Below are 15005 nucleotides of genomic sequence, written 5' to 3'. Positions count from 1 at the left end.
CAAAAAATGAAGGGCCAGCCCTTTTATATCCACTCCTAGACCTTTCTCAATCGGTTGCATGTCGGTGCCACGCTTTATTAACGCCATGGCTTGCCAAATAACTATGCCTACGTTTATGCCAATATTTATGCCATGCAGTTGCCATGCTTTCGTTTGTCCAAGCTTGCTTTCAGTCCTTACCTGGGATACAGGCCTGTATAGAGAAAAGGATCCACCTTTAGCAGAAAGAAAGAAAGACAAAAAGACAAAAAAATAAAAAATAAATAAAGGCAGTCATTTTCAATAACTACAGCAACGACGCCCACCTTTTTACGCGCGTCTTCAACGCGTGCCTGGTCCGTGCACACACTTCCTTTTTTGTGTTTAGTGTAATTTTTTTTTTTTTTTTTTTTTTTTTGCTTTGAATGAGACGCTATGGTCCCAGAGCCTTAGATCACAATCAATCGCTACACGTCTATATTGCTCGCAATAAGCGTCAAACAGACACCTTCTTTTATATCCCCCAATCTCTTAAAACAAGCTATACACCGCCAACATAGATCAGACCATCATATAACTGTGTAAACACAGTGTTTTTTTTTTTTTTTTTTTTTTTTAATCGAAATTCAAATGTAAATAAGAAAAATACTAATGAAGGCACACACTATCTCTTGGGCAGGTCGGGAACAAAAAGAAAAGATACAGCAACTCCTTGCATCAGCAAAGACCCTTCAAGAACCCTCGGCCTCTCCAGATATCTCTCTCTCTCTCTCTCTCTCTCTCTCTCTCTCTCTCTCTCTCTCTCTCTCAACCGCGGCCCGCGTGCCATGTTTTCGCAATCCTCAAACTCCCTCCTCTTTCCCTCGTCTTCCCTCAAAAGTCAGCCTCCCCAACTTTCTCTCTTCCTCTCCCTTCTCTTCACCCTCTCATTCTACCATCTCGTTCAAGCAGCCCCCTCCTCTTCTTGATTTCATTCACAATCTGATCGTATGACGCCTCACCCCGATACGGCATAATCGGATCCCACGCCAAGATATCCAGCGCCCGCCCCTGGACCCTTGCAAATCCGGCCCCCCGTCCCCAGGTCCTGAATAACAACCTCGCAGCGGAACACGGATCCATCGTCTTCATGATAATTCCTTCACAGTGATCCTGTAGCAGAATGAACCCGAACCGCGTGGCACAGACGTAGATGTCCTCCCAGCTAGCTCTAGGGAGCAAGAACGGGCAGCGCGCCAGCTGGTCCCATCGGCGGATGTTGAGCATTTGTCCGCTCGTGGTCGTGGGATCCTGCTGGGGGACCGTATCGTAGGTCGTGATCAAGAATCTGGCCGGATCCACCCATCGTTCGATGTGGCCCGTATAGGCGAACCAGAGGACAACACAGAGCGTCGAGAGCGAGCAGTCCGAATCGACCGTGAATTCAGAAGTCGAATGGTGGGGGGGAGCATAAGGGCTGCGACTCGGGAGCTGATCGATAGGCGTGACACTCACGGGGATACACATCGGCTTGTACTTGGAAAGTATAGTGTGTGCATCGTCATAGCAGTCCTCGCTGTGGAACGAGCCAGAGCCCTCATCCGATTCGTCTTCCGAAGGCGGAGCCTTATAGTCATCATCCTCCATGGCCCAGTCATCGTCGTCATCGTCGTCGCCGTCGTCGCCGCCGTTATCATCTCCTTCGGTCTCATTCGCAGCTGCGGTCACGGTTCTTGAAGTGTCGTCCAAATTCATGACCATGTCCAACATATCCGCAAGAGCTTCGGACACGTCCGCTCTCGCGGCTTGGTTCTGGGCGACCTGGTCGATAATGTTCAGAAGATACGGATTGCACATGAGCATGGCACGGTTGGCGGAGACGACGGCCTTGACGGAATAGTGCTCTGTAGGTCCTGGAAGGACAAAGGACACGTTCGACGCAGCTCGGTTCTGAAGCATGGAAGCCACCGCATGCATACTAAAGTCCGCCCAGAGTGGCTCGATCGGGCTTCTGCGGATATCATCATCCAAAAGCGAGAGTCTGAAGCTGTATCTGTTCTGGACTCGCACCAAGTCCGGAAAGACGGATGCTATAAAAGCCGTATTGGTGAGAAAGAATAAGTCAATGGGTCTGGTTCTTGTCTACTTTGAGGTTTTTCGGCAAAAAAAGTCAACGAAAGGCTCCCTGGTTATTCTTTCTCTTCTTTTTCTCTTTACCGTAAAAAATACGTCCTTCAAGCAAGGCCCCGGGTTCGATCATCACATCGGTCCACCGATTTCGATCGACAGAGTTCGTGATATACAACCTCTTGAAAATGCTCAGGTCCATCTCATGGGCATGTTCATAGCTCACGGAGAGACCAATACTCAGCACGCCGTTCATTTGCGACAAACGCACAAGCCAACAGGACGAATTTATATTCGAGTGAGCGATCCCCACCTTCGCTGGAAGGGCATTCGGGTGGGGGGACATTCGTGTCAATGAATTGGACGCGATTTCGACCAGGAGCGAGCACTGGTACATCTCAGTGGTGATCGAAATTGTAGTTGTAGCTGTGTCGTTGGATGCGGGTGTGTACTAGTGGGTGAGTGAATGAGAGAGGTTGAGGAGGGGGAACTCTCGAGCAGGAATGACCGTTGTTTATATACTTTTTCTTTCGATGCTTTCTTGATGCCACACCCCAAACTGACTGCGCCCTTGCCCATCGCTCGTCTACCCCATGCCCATGCAATGCCACGCTTTCTGACCATGCTCCGCCATGCCCATGGCTTTCATGCATCCAGGCTATGTATAACGAGACGCTCATGGCTTGCCGTTGCTCGTGTATTGATCTGCTTTTTTGTCATGCAAGTGCCTTTGCCTCCATATAACCATTGACTTGTCCTATGTCCTTACTGTCCAGGCGTTCAGTAACCAGCCTTCATAGAAAATACACGCCTTGCTGGTGTCTTTAGAGCCCTCCCGTTTTTACAAAGATGAAGGTTTCCTTTTTGCAAACGTATCACACTTTTTTGGAGGCGTTTCTACGGATATGCTTGGAATGAGGTCCTGGCCCGTGCGTCTATGCACTCCTGCATGTTTTTTTGTCTTTTATGTCTTTTGTAACAAACGATGCGTTTTCTTTAATACTAATCTTTCTTTTTGAAAAAAAAAAAAAAATCTGCAACTTCTTGTTTTCCCTTAGACAATCTGACTGAACCCTATCGCAAAAGTATGTGTGTATGTGTGTGTGGTATATTGTGAACGATGGATCATTGCCCAAAAAAAAAAAAAAAAAAAAAAAGGATATATATATAAAAAAAGCTACAATATAAAAGTACAGGATACCTCTTGCAACCCTCTCTGCAAGACGGCACAGTTTTTTTTTTCTTTTTCCTTTTTCTGTTGTTCACAAAAAACAAATCGCATGCTCCTCCCCTCCTGCCAATGACCACCTGTACGCCCCCCGCCTTCGGCCCTACAGTCGCAAGCAGGTTATCGACATTGCAGTTTTCCTGGTCCGCCACATGCATTTTTTTTCTTTCTTATATCCGTCTCCTATCGCCTGGCTCTTTGTCGCCTATGAGTGCTTAATGTCGTCCAGCACGGGGACTTAGGAGGCCGCTCGTCATCCTCGGCAAAGACGTCGGGGTATGGGACCGGGGTAGCATCGAAACATGTCCTCCACCGTTCGACCCCGTATTGTAGAGCGCAGGCGAAGGCGCCCGTCCATTCCTGCTTGTCGACGGCGCTACAAGTCGAGAAGAAGCCGCAATGCCGGACCGAGGAATGTTCGACATGCTCTTTGATCCCGCCATCGACGATGACGGCGACAGGGGCGGTGTCAGAACCGAATAACTCTCCTCGTCTTCATAATGTTGCTGTTGGTACTGATGCAGACCGCCCGATCCATACATTGACACGCTTCGTCCTGCACTGGACATTGGACGCGTTCCCGTAGCGTTCGACAACCGCTGAGAAAGAGGTGCGACAGTATCTCTGCCGGAATAATGGGACGATGTGGACGAGTGGGAGGATGTCGGCGAAGCCATGTATGCGGAAGAACCGGAGAGACCTCGAGTGGGGCTGGTAAGCATACTAGATGATGTTGCCGGGCGCTTGGGGCTGGTCAAATTGCTGCCTGGGCCCGCGCGTCCAGCGGCTGCAGATCCTGCCCTGACAGATGATGGTGCTTGCAGAAGCGACTGACGATTCGCCGTTGTCGTAGCTGGTTTCTTAATACCAGTAGGCGTGGCAATCTGACTCTTTGTTCCTGGTCGTGCGATACCCGTGCCTGAACTCGAAGGGAGTCGAGAGGTCGTGGCCCCCATTCCTGGGGCTCCCCTGCCATTGGCAGCGCCTGCACGTCCTGGGGTGGCAATTCCACTGGCCCCAGGTCTAACGAGCCCCAGAGACGATCCAGCTCTTGGGGGCGGCAATCCGGTTCTGGGTGCCTGCATTCCACTCCTCTGTGCTTGCGATCCCGTCCTAGGTGCCTGCTGTCCGCTGGGTCGAGCGAGTCCAGATTTGGTGGCGTTCGCAGATGCGCCTGCCTTGGGCTGAGCGAGCATCGACCTCGTCCCTGGCTGTTGCAGTCTCGTCGCGGGTACTTTGAGACCAGAGACTCCTGCACCTGGCAGACGAGAGATACCTGAAGAGGAGGGCATTCTGGTGATGCTGCTTCGGTTGCTGCTTGTGGTGCTATAGTTGCTGCTAGTGCTGGCGCGGCTTCCTGCTCGGAGTCCTGCAGGGATGTCCATGTAATCGGCCTCGAGATCAAATGGATTTCTGCCGTCAGGGAAGCGATATGATCCTGAGCCCGTTCTTCTGTGTCGAGTCACCCCAAGCCCACGGATCTCTATGGGGGGTGTCCTCATCGATATCTGTGTAAATTCGCGGAGTGTCTCATCAAACTCTTCATCCTCCTCTGTCATCGGTATCTACATTCAGTAAGAGAACACGTATGATGCATGTTAGCATCATTTCTGTCAGTCAAACCCAATTTATAAATAAAAAAAGGTTAATTACCTCTGAATCTCCCCAGAAATTGACGACTTCGCGTTCATCGTAATGAAGCATATGTGCTTCAGAATCAGTTGTGAGGGTCTTGCTCCTGGCTCTACTGCTGATAAGCTCCTGCTGCTATTGAAGTGAGAATGTACATACAGGATGTGCACGCCTTTGTCAGATCGATCTCTTTCAATCTCTTCTCTCTCGTGTAGATGTTTAACACAAAAGGAAAAGAACATATGAGCAGTACTGTGTAGAATCAGGGCACTTACTGTGACAACTGGGTGCTGCTGCTGCTGTTGCAGTTGTTGTTGTTGCTGCTGGGGTTGCTCTAGCTGCGGCGCTTGTTGTTGTTGTTGTTGTTGTTGTTCCTGCTGCTGCTGCTGCTGCTGTTGTTGCTGCTGCTGTTGTTGCTCCTTTGACCATTCGACATCATCTCCTTCCTCCAGTTCCAGTGGACACTCCTCATTAATGTCTGATCCCGAAGCGATGAGTGCGTCCAGGTTCACAGAGTCATTACTGCCCTGTGAGCTGACGGAGGAAGAGCGAGCACGCGATGCCCATCCGCTGATAGAGGACGAGATTGAGGAGCGGTTCGAGAGACGTGAGTCAAATGCACTGCTGAGGCTGCTGAGGTAGTCGATGCGGTTGAAGGCGTTGTTGTTTTCAGTGTCCGGAATGGTTTCAGGTCCGTTGTTTACGTCGGTATTCAGGTAAATGTCCAGATAGTCGTCCAAGTAGTCGTCCAGGTCGTCATAGAATCCACAAGAGGTGGTTGAAGAGTCCATGGTGAAGTAAAGAAGAACGAGGAAGAGAAGGTTAGTGGGGTGTCAATAGGTCGAGTCGAGTGGTAGTGAAGTAGCAAGTGGAATGAGGAAGGGACAGGGTGTGCATGAAGGAATGAAAAGTGAGTACGAAAAAAGCAGACGCCAATTGGGCGAATGGATCTCGTGGGCTCAGTCGAATTAAATGCCTATTCCCAGCATTGTCTTCTCCACTCTTTCGAGCGGGATGAAGCGCCGTATTCCCACCCTGCCATCTGTAGAGACCAAGGGAAAGAAAGCCACTTCCGCAACAACCATCCCTCATTCCACCCTTGACCCCCCCCCCCCCCCCCCCCCCCCAGTTGCTGGCATGAGACATTCAATTAATGGTGATAGAAAAGGGCTGATATATCCCACAGATGGGTTATGATATGGCAGAGTGAAGCAGACGGGGGGGGGGGTGGGGTGGGGTGGGGGGAAAGATAGAAAGGGGTGGGGGAAAAGGACGTCCGAAGTTGCTCGCAAGTGCTTCCTGTTCTGTGCAAGGGTGCAAGAGTGCAGAGCATCATCCATTCACTGCTAGCCTGTTTCTGTGTCTCCATGACGTCCATGTTGCCATTCTCTTTCCTCGTTATGCGTGTGGTGTGCCAACTTTTTTTTTTCTTTTTCTTGTTTTTGTTCATAAGAAAATATCAATTTGGCCTGTTCATACATCCACAGAGCCATGCAGCTGCTTGCTCTTCATTGCTTCATTGTCCATGCAGAGGATATATTAATTGCAATCCACAGAAAGCGCACTTGCCTTTGGTTAGATTGCCCAGAGAGCCGCGAGCCCTTTTCAAAGGGCATGGATTCTGACCGCGGTATCTTCTGCACTTTTGCAGAGCTCCTCCGAGCCCTGGCCATGAGCGACGCACGTAGCTCGGACGGACGCATGTTCACGTTCAACTCTGGCTCGTCCTGATCCGAGTCCTGGTTGGTCCGCTGTTGCCGTACGATGCTTTCACTCTCGCCAAACTCGAGTGTGACCGGAGACTGTGAGGCGAGGTTGTCGGGCGAGAGCATCGCAGAGAAAGACGAGGTGGTGGAGGAGAATGACCCTGTGGAGAGATGACGACGTTGTTGAGCAGCATGGGCTAGCCATGCCTCTGGCGAGGTCTGAATAAAGGGTACTGAGGGAGTGGGGCGAGTGGTTTGTGCTGGGTGTGAAGATTTGTTGTCGGTGCTGTTGGTGCTGTCGAGGGTGGCTGTGGCAGTGTTCGGTGCGGCAGAGGGGTGGAGTGGAGGTAGGGATGCTGCGGAAGCAGAGACTTGGGGAGCAGAGGCGATAACGTCGGCCATTGCGATCGAGGACCCGAAGGAGGGTGGCGAGGCCGAGAGTGGAGGGGAGAGTGGCGAAGGAAGAGAAGAGTGTGCGGATATGACAGAGGGTTTATAAGGAGAGTCGCGGGCTCTGCTTTCGTTGTTGTCGCTGTGGTCGTTCTTGTTGTTCGAGGCAGGAGCAGCGGTGGTGTCGATGACCATGGTGGGTGTGGCGGTCTGGGTAGAGCTCTTGGAGGGGCTATCGAGAGCCAAGGTGGAAGGACGGGTGTCGATGGGGGGAGCAGCAAACATCTGAGATCAGGATTCCGGCAGCTGAGGTGGCTCTAATTGTTCGATGAGATATATATCCAATATCCAATGCCCCCAAAGGGTAGCAGGGAGGGGAGCGAGATATTAAATGACGGAGACAGAGCGCTGTTGAGAGCTATTTTGGAGCGACAGCAACTCCTGGGGGAGAGAGTACGATAGGGAGAAGTTGCTATTCGAAAGAAGTGAGGAAGAGAGAGAGAGAGAGCGATAGATTAGAAAGAGTATACGAATATATGTGTTTGGTGCGATGGAGAAGGTATGAAGCGGCGCGGAAGGGAAGGGAGGAGCAAGGGACAATAATGCTTAGGGATATAGGATATTAGGATATGAAAGAGAGCACGGAGGAATGGGAGGGAGGATATCCACGTACGTGGATCGGTCTGATCAGCCTACTGCTGTCTTGGAGTGTGTCAGATATGTTCGTGAAAGTGTATTACGATATAAGGATAGTCTAGTCCAGTCCAGTCCAGTCTACAGTCCAGTCCAGTCCAAGAAAGACAAGGGAGCGATGGCAAGGGTGTGTGGGGGAGGGTGTGGGGATGGGGATGGGGATGGGGGGATGATCAAACGGAATGAGAAGGAAGTGGAGAAGAAGAAGAGAGAGAGCAAACAGGCAGGCGCCCCTCTCCTCTGCGCTCTTCTACCATGGACTTCAACGCCCAACACCAGCACATGCAGCAGGCACATCGACTGACAAATGCGCGCTTGCTTGCCCAACTAGCGCTAGTGCTTCTCTGCCTGCACTTGCACCGCGGACCAATGCTTGGACGCGTTATATTCTTCTTTCGTCAGCAAGAACTCAATAGAAAAAAATACATTTCCGCCCTTTCTCTTTCAAAGACAGCATAGCATAGCTTATCTGTATGCAAATGCATGCATGCAAGGGCATCCCTCACTGTCTCCCTGCCTTCTTGATTCCCAGCCAGCGAACATCGTCTGCTCCCTCTCTTCTTTTGTCTTCCAAGTACCTTGCACACGTAACAACAGACCGACAGCCAGATGATCCGCCTGGACTTACTTCAACACCCGACTTGGACTGGATGCAACCAACCCCGTTATTGTTCACTCGCCACCGACAGGTTATAGGAGCCGTTGTAACAAAAGAAAAACACTCTGCTGTCCACGCTTTAGTCATGACCGTAGTACAAATAGCAATTGCAATAACAACAATGATAATATAATAATGATAATGAGATAAAAAATAGATCGGGACCTCTCCTTTTGTGTCAATTGCCTATTTTTTAGCATCCTTTTTTTTTTTTTACTTTTCTTTACATGTGTATCATTCGCACTTTGTATAAAGCAATTGTTCGGAGCTTGTTCGCTTGATCCACACAAAGAAGATTTGTGACATATGACCGTCCATGGTTGCTTACTGGTATAGTACAAAACTAGATACATGTACATGTACGGAACACATAGCGATACAGGAACAGCCCGACACAGACAATCGGAATGGATGGACAATCTTACCCCACCGCGACCTTCTTATTCCCATCCCTATCACCAATCCAACCCCATGTAGTCCAAATTACATACCTCTCAGCAGAGTATTTCTCCCTTCCTCTCTCTCTCTCTCTCTCTCCACAAGTAGTGCACACTATGCCCATGTGCCCATGTCCATGTCGTCAACCGATCTATATGTCGAAAACTATGGGGCAGCGTGAGCGTATATACGAGACGCCAAGTACGCCCAACCAACTAACCGGGATCAACAACAGACCCTGACCGCCCAGCACTGCCCCTGAAAAGAACCCAAAAAAAAAAAAAAAAAAAAAAGGGCCCACACATCGTCATCAGATGCATGTGGGAATTGAGAGCAGCGTGGCTGGCTGGCTCATGCTCTCTCCCTCGTCTTTTCTTTCTCTTCTGCATCTACGCACGGAAACAGAATTAGGCCGGATTTCAGAAGATGCAGAAAATACAGCAGGCGACAGATGGGGAAAAAGGAGCAGCACAAGCACCACATGAGCGTGCATATCGTTTCTTCTTCAGTTCCTTTTTCCAACTGTAAAACAACTGTCGACCTGCGTTTCCATTCCGTTTCCCCATCCTCACCCCTTTATTTTTGTCGAAATCTACCGACGGGTCGTCGTCCCGCATAGTTAGACGATGCTATGCATCCTTCACCCTGATTTTCTCATGTCGAGCTCAGACCAAGGTTCCCAGAGAACCGCAACAGCCCTCCTTCCTTCGAGATCGCCACCACTCCATGTCCTCCTGCTACCACACGTATATGTGCAGGGCCATCCAGATCATACCCGACATATTCACGTTCGATCTCAATCCTAGGATCCCGCAATGACTTTGTCTCATACAATCCGCTGTCATCTATTTGTGTGGTGTGAAAATCATCTGTCAGTGGCACAGTAAATTCACCAGGACAAGGAACATCTTGGAAGAAAAGTAGCAAGACTTACCACAGCCAACAAGGAGATGTGGTCCTTGACCCACGCTGTCTTTTGGTGCACTCAATGCAAGGCTGGAAATACCAGCACTTCCGCGTTGAAATCTGCTCAGCACTTGTCTATTCGAAACAAACAAACACCATCGTTCATCGTGATTAGCCATATTATAGCGCACAAACCAATCGACAGCAAAACAAAAGCGTGCCATGGAGTTTTTTGCACACTTACTCGGACTGCCGGATATCAAAGACTTCAACGACTCCCTCGGAGGTTCCTGTGACGATCAGCGAATGCTCTGCCGAGAACAGACACGAGCGTACCGGTGCCTTATTGAACGATTTCCATTGAAAAGCCTATAGATAGTACAGTAACAAACGTGAGTGAGTGCAGGTCATATTGCGAATGGAGGCCACGCAATAGACGGAGAAAAAGAGACTTCTCTCTTAACTTACCTCTTCTGAGGCTCGAACATCCAAACCATACAGCATGCCATTCTCTGAGGCTGCAATTACCAGCTTTCCTTCCGTTCCTACTTCCCTTGGATCTAGTAATGAACAGGGCCACATCAGTAATAAATCACGAAGAAAGGAGAAACCGGATTGTCCATCCTTGAATGAACTCGACATACCCAAAGGAAGTGTCGTCGCGAGAGGCGTCTCCCAACTGTCGACTGCAATTGCGTTCACCTTCGCTTCACGCTGCAACAAAGTCCTGATTGTCGTTCCAGATGCTGAGTTAGATACAGAAATCGGTTAGAAACATGGACGTGTATTTTATTCTTTTCTTTTTCAGGACGCGATGAACCGAGAACACCAACGTACCAACTTCCCACAGTTTGACAGTTCCGTCATTCGATGATGCTAGAACATGGACCACCATCTGTCAGAAAGCGCTTACAATCGCAAATTCCAAAAGGATATTCCATCTGAACGTACATAAAACATTGCGGCCACGGTCGATGATCGCAGTATCAGAAATGACTAATTTAAACCAAAAGCAAGAGAACATTCAAAAGGCAGAATCAGTACAACTTACTGGGTTAACGCGAGAACTAAAAAAAAAAAAAAAAAAAAAAATAAGGGCCGTGCCTATATCACTTACGCTTGGTATGCCCTTTCATGGTAACGGGGCAGCTTCCATCCAATGCGGACCAAACCTTCAACAGGAAATCACCACCCCCACTCAGAACCACTGTTCAAATTCCAAGAAAAGAAAAGAAACGGCTTATGTTAGGATCTATAATAAAAAAAATCACATTCTCTCATCCGTCCCATCTCTGCACACACAATATAAATACGCCTAACGAAAAAGCGCCAAGCCATCCTCGACTCGTACCTTGTCCTGAAGGAAAGAACCGACAGGTGTTGGCATATTGAAAATGGCCCTTCAACTCTTGCTATCCACATCGGTTAATCATCAAAAGAAAAATAATAATAACAAGGCGTCAAGTTAGCGAGTGCGTAAAAGGAAGAACGCGTACACGTTTTTTGAATGAAGAGCAATCCGTATTCAAATTCGACTCTTTACAATCAACCGCCCGGTCTCGGTCTCTCCGATCCTGAGAGTCCCATCCTCAGATCCCATCACAAACAGTGCCCCCTCGGGCGATACATCTAAACATGAGAGCTACGGCAGCAGCAGCAACAAAGCGAAGCAACAAAAAAAAAAATGAGCGGATCAAAATTTCTTTGTTAGTCCCTATGGTCGCAAGTCTTTGCCACGATGTACCGGTAATGAAATGAATGTATGCATACCTTTGGAATATCGGTTCTCCTACCGGTTCCGTAGACTTGGACTTCCACGTTGTCATACTCTGGAACCTTGACCTTGAATGAGTACTACCAAATCCAGTGCCATTTTGATTCTCGAGTCAGCATCGTTGCAAAATAGTAATAGAAAAAACTCATTTGACAGGTAGGTACGAGGTTGATACAGTCCCTCTCTCCATCCCTCTCATCCCTCCCCCTGACATACGTTTGTAATACCCTCCAGAATAATTCCGTCGTGTCCTGAAAATTGGATCTTGCGCTCGTCTACCACCGACACCTTTGCAGCCCCATGAATCGATGGTGATCCTATCCATCAATATATCATATCCAGATATTAGCACAAAAGGCCATTCATTATTGAATCAACGGATAACTTTGGCAACGACCCATGACTATATACACGTGCCTCGCTTATAGCAAGAGATCCAGAAGGTGCCCGTGCTGTTCAGTCGCAGGACTTCGGCGACGACGTCGGTCCAGTCAGCCTGCACGGTCACCTGCACAAGTGCCGTTGGAGGAATTCCTTCGATGCCCATGAGCCAAAAAAAATAAATAAAGTAAAAGGGAATTCGAGGGTTGTTGTTGGAATGAGTCCTGTTTGGTTGTTGAAGGGATCCAATCGAGTCCGAGTGGGCACTGTGTTATGTATGCTGGAATGAACGAGACACTCTTTCTCGTGAGAATGACATGTGCTCTGTGCGTCTGCAGTGCTTGCGTGGACTGCGGAAACGCGTTTTCATTTTATTTCTTTCGTGGTCTGCTTAAGGGTCCAACACGAATTAGATCGGGTAAACTGGTGGGCGGAGCAACTTTCAAGTTAGACTTTGGGAGAAGAGGGCCCCCCAGGTCGGTTCTAGGGCATTGGGTTTTTTTGTGAGCAGACAGACAGCAACTGCTCCTGCATGGCTCCCTTAGAGTGCACTCTGTGGACCAGACTGTGAGTGCAATAGGAAAGTGGACGAAAGGCTTGTCGTGTTTTGCTCGTGAGTTTACTTCAGCGCATACACAAAAAAAAAAAAAAAAGAGATGAGATGTGGACCATCTCTTTCGGAGGGCCTCGCGTATCGCTCGATGTTTACTCCCCGTGCGCGCTCGTTCATGTCAGCAGCCATTGGGAGATGGAGACATGCCCCTTGCTCAGTTTCCGATGGACGGTTGCAGCCGTTGTTGTGTGGCCCCATAGCCTGGACTGCAGTACGGTAGGCTAGATTCAACCGACATGGGAGTAAAGCTAGACTACTCCGCAGGGTCTGGTCCCCCTACGCCGCCATTTTAGCAAATGGACGAAGAAAAAAGCAGAGCATCAACATGCAAACACAACCTAAAAACAGCGCAGACTGCACTCCGCCCGCATGCAAAAAAAGCTAAACTGAAAAAGCAACTAGCAACAACAAGAACAACAACAACAGCAGCAGAACAGGAGAGGAGAAGCAGGTGATGGAGCTCCAGGGAGGAATGTCTATAAAAGAAGGACGGATTCGATTCTTGGATCCGATGGGCCGCTTTCCGTCTTTTCACCCCTCCTCCACCTAAAAGACGACAACTGAACACTCATCCACGTCAAAGTTCTGCATCCCAGATCACTACTCGGCACACAAGGAACACACATCCTCAACAACTCATCAATCACCATCATCCACAAGAAAAATATAAAAAAAAAGATTCGCTAAAAAATAAAAAAATGTCTACTCAAAAGACCGAATACAACTTCACAGGCGAGAAGACAGAACTCGACCAGGAGGACCAGGAGAGGACGTACCACCGAGAGAACACCGACCTGTCCTCATCTTCTCCTGCTGCTGCTGTTGCTGCTACTACTGCTAATGCAACAGCACCAGCAGAGCCAGCAGCCTGGAGAAAGAGTTTCTCGAACCTGTTCTCGCGAAAGTTCTTGGTGATCTTGCTCCTGGGACAGTTCCTGTCGCTGTGCATCACCGCGACGACGATTCTTACCACAGAACTGGCTCAGGGAGATAACCCGGTCTCGATTCCGACGACACAGTCGTTCCTGAACTACCTGGTTCTGGGCGTGGTCTACACCAGTATCACGATCTACAAGGAGGGCTTCCGAGGATGGCTCGAGATCATCAGGCGCAGATCCCACTACTGTAAGTCTGCGCGTTCTTTTCTTAGCTAGTGGACGTGAAACCTGTTTCTGAGAATGCGTTTCTTAACGGTCTCGGTTTTTTTTTTTTTTTTTTTTTTGGTGTTCAATGCACCTTCCCTTAGATATCCTATTCGCACTGATTGATGTGGAGGGTAATTACTTTGTGGTGAAGGCCTATAACTACACCTCCCTGCTCTCCGCCATGCTCCTCGACGCCTGGACCATCCCCTGTGTCGTCCTCCTCTCGGTCTTCTTCCTCAAGATGCGCTTCGTCCGCTGGCACTACCTCGGCGTCTTCATCGCCATGGTCGGCATGGGCTTCCTCATCTGGTCCGACATGGAGGCCGGCAAGAACTTCCCTGGTTCGGATTACATCAAGGGCGACATCTTCTGTATCATCGGCGCGAGTCTCTACGCCTTCTCCAACGTCGGCCAGGAATACCTCGTCCGCCAAAAGCCCATGTACGAAGTCGTCGGTCAACTCGGTTTCTGGGGCACGATCATTAACGGGATCCAGCTCGCGATTCTGGAGAGACACGAGTTGCAGACCGTGAATTGGACACCTTCGGTGGTTGGGTACATTATTGGGTTCGACATTGCGATGTTCATGATGTACTCGGTCTCGCCGCTCCTCTTTAGGTTGAGCTCGGCCACGTTCTTTAACCTGAGTCTGTTGACGAGCGATTTCTATGGGCTACTGTTTGGATTGTTTCTGTTCAATGCGACGATCAACAAACTGTACCCGATCGCGTATGTGTTGATCATTCTCGGAATCATCATCTATAATATCTATCCCGCTCCTGAGCCAAAGTTCAGGAAGAGACTCGCGGACGACATCGATACGGATGCTAAGGTGCAGCCTGATGGCAAGGACGAGTCTACCATGGTTTAAAAAACCTGCGAGGTCCAAGTCCGAGTGCGTCTTTTCCTTCTGGTTGAGTCCCTTGATCTAGACATTTCTTTTCTTTTCTTTTCTTTTTTTCTTATTCTGTGCCTTTGATGTTGTCTTGGTTTCCTTTGACCAGACAGGATTGGAGTTGGAGGTATAACATTTTGCTCCACAGCGTTTTGTTTCCTCCTGATAGCTGTGTAGTAATCTGCAGATGCTTCCTTTTTATTTTTCTGCAAGAGGAAGCTCGTTCCCCTCTTCCTCTTGTAGTCAAGTCATAGACAAAGATGTTTGTTCTTCATTGCTTCTTTCGTCTTTCGTGGGTGATATATTTCTCATGAGCACTTAATAAAAAGTAGCAGGTTCATCAGGGAGTGGCGACGTTCTTCATATGGGTGCATGCGTTAAAGTCGTCTTTAGACCATGCCGCAAGTGAGTCTCCACAACGACGTTCAGGAACAAAAAGAAAAAAAAAAGGCGCGTAACAC

At 49.0% G+C, this 15005-nt stretch overlaps 4 protein-coding genes across 4 annotated transcripts; 1 reads left to right on the top strand and 3 right to left on the bottom strand.

Annotated features, from left to right (window-relative positions):
• Positions 1-737: 737 nt before the first annotated feature.
• Positions 738-2558, bottom strand: BC939DRAFT_526389 (uncharacterized protein). Its single transcript, XM_051561362.1, has 2 exons — positions 2176-2558; positions 738-2048 (listed from the first exon to the last, which is right to left on the bottom strand). Exons 1-2 carry the CDS (start codon positions 2480-2482, stop codon positions 898-900), a joined length of 1458 nt encoding a protein of 485 aa, XP_051415295.1. The 5' UTR covers positions 2483-2558; the 3' UTR covers positions 738-897.
• A 684-nt stretch (positions 2559-3242) lies between these two features.
• On the bottom strand, positions 3243-7624 carry BC939DRAFT_442334 (uncharacterized protein). The gene is made up of 4 exons (XM_051554370.1): positions 6515-7624; positions 5221-5578; positions 4967-5080; positions 3243-4878 (listed from the first exon to the last, which is right to left on the bottom strand). Exons 1-4 carry the CDS (start codon positions 7324-7326, stop codon positions 3529-3531), a joined length of 2634 nt encoding a protein of 877 aa, XP_051415294.1. The 5' UTR covers positions 7327-7624; the 3' UTR covers positions 3243-3528.
• Positions 7625-9101: 1477 nt separating this feature from the next.
• On the bottom strand, positions 9102-12244 carry BC939DRAFT_442329 (WD40-repeat-containing domain protein). Its single transcript, XM_051554369.1, has 13 exons — positions 11928-12244; positions 11727-11827; positions 11507-11590; positions 11280-11378; positions 11088-11148; positions 10854-10943; positions 10688-10732; positions 10574-10612; positions 10381-10482; positions 10205-10296; positions 9981-10105; positions 9765-9871; positions 9102-9675 (listed from the first exon to the last, which is right to left on the bottom strand). The coding sequence occupies exons 1-13, from the start codon at positions 12055-12057 to the stop codon at positions 9485-9487; spliced, it is 1266 nt and encodes a 421-aa protein (XP_051415293.1). The 5' UTR covers positions 12058-12244; the 3' UTR covers positions 9102-9484.
• A 958-nt stretch (positions 12245-13202) lies between these two features.
• BC939DRAFT_474463 (uncharacterized protein) lies at positions 13203-14520 on the top strand (the record flags this gene model as incomplete). The annotated part of the gene is made up of 2 exons (XM_051558423.1): positions 13203-13629; positions 13751-14520. 2 exons carry the CDS (start codon positions 13203-13205, stop codon positions 14518-14520), a joined length of 1197 nt encoding a protein of 398 aa, XP_051415292.1.
• Between the last annotated feature and the right edge of the window lie 485 nt (positions 14521-15005).

Source organism: Gamsiella multidivaricata (assembly GCF_025024155.1).
Source record: "Gamsiella multidivaricata strain RSA 2152 chromosome Unknown BC939scaffold_12, whole genome shotgun sequence".
NCBI classification, from domain to species: Eukaryota; Fungi; Mortierellomycota; class Mortierellomycetes; order Mortierellales; family Mortierellaceae; genus Gamsiella; species Gamsiella multidivaricata.
Note: the sequence above shows the minus strand (reverse complement) of the source record. Positions and strands in the feature narration are given on the sequence as shown.

Coding starts and splice junctions, on each gene's coding strand:
- BC939DRAFT_526389 (XM_051561362.1), bottom strand. CDS start 2,482: ATGTACCAGTGCTCGCTCCTGGTCGAAATCGCGTCCAATTCATTGACA. Junction 2,049..2,175: donor TGAAGGACGTATTTTTTACG/GTAAAGAGAAAA, acceptor CGGCTTTTATAG/CATCCGTCTTTCCGGACTTG.
- BC939DRAFT_442334 (XM_051554370.1), bottom strand. CDS start 7,326: ATGTTTGCTGCTCCCCCCATCGACACCCGTCCTTCCACCTTGGCTCTC. Junction 5,579..6,514: donor TCTGGGCAATCTAACCAAAG/GCAAGTGCGCTT, acceptor CGACTACCTCAG/CAGCCTCAGCAGTGCATTTG. Junction 5,081..5,220: donor AGCAGCACCCAGTTGTCACA/GTAAGTGCCCTG, acceptor TCACTTCAATAG/CAGCAGGAGCTTATCAGCAG.
- BC939DRAFT_442329 (XM_051554369.1), bottom strand. CDS start 12,057: ATGGGCATCGAAGGAATTCCTCCAACGGCACTTGTGCAGGTGACCGTG. Junction 10,944..11,087: donor GTTCTTTCCTTCAGGACAAG/GTACGAGTCGAG, acceptor GAATTTGAACAG/TGGTTCTGAGTGGGGGTGGT. Junction 9,676..9,764: donor ACATCTCCTTGTTGGCTGTG/GTAAGTCTTGCT, acceptor CCACACAAATAG/ATGACAGCGGATTGTATGAG.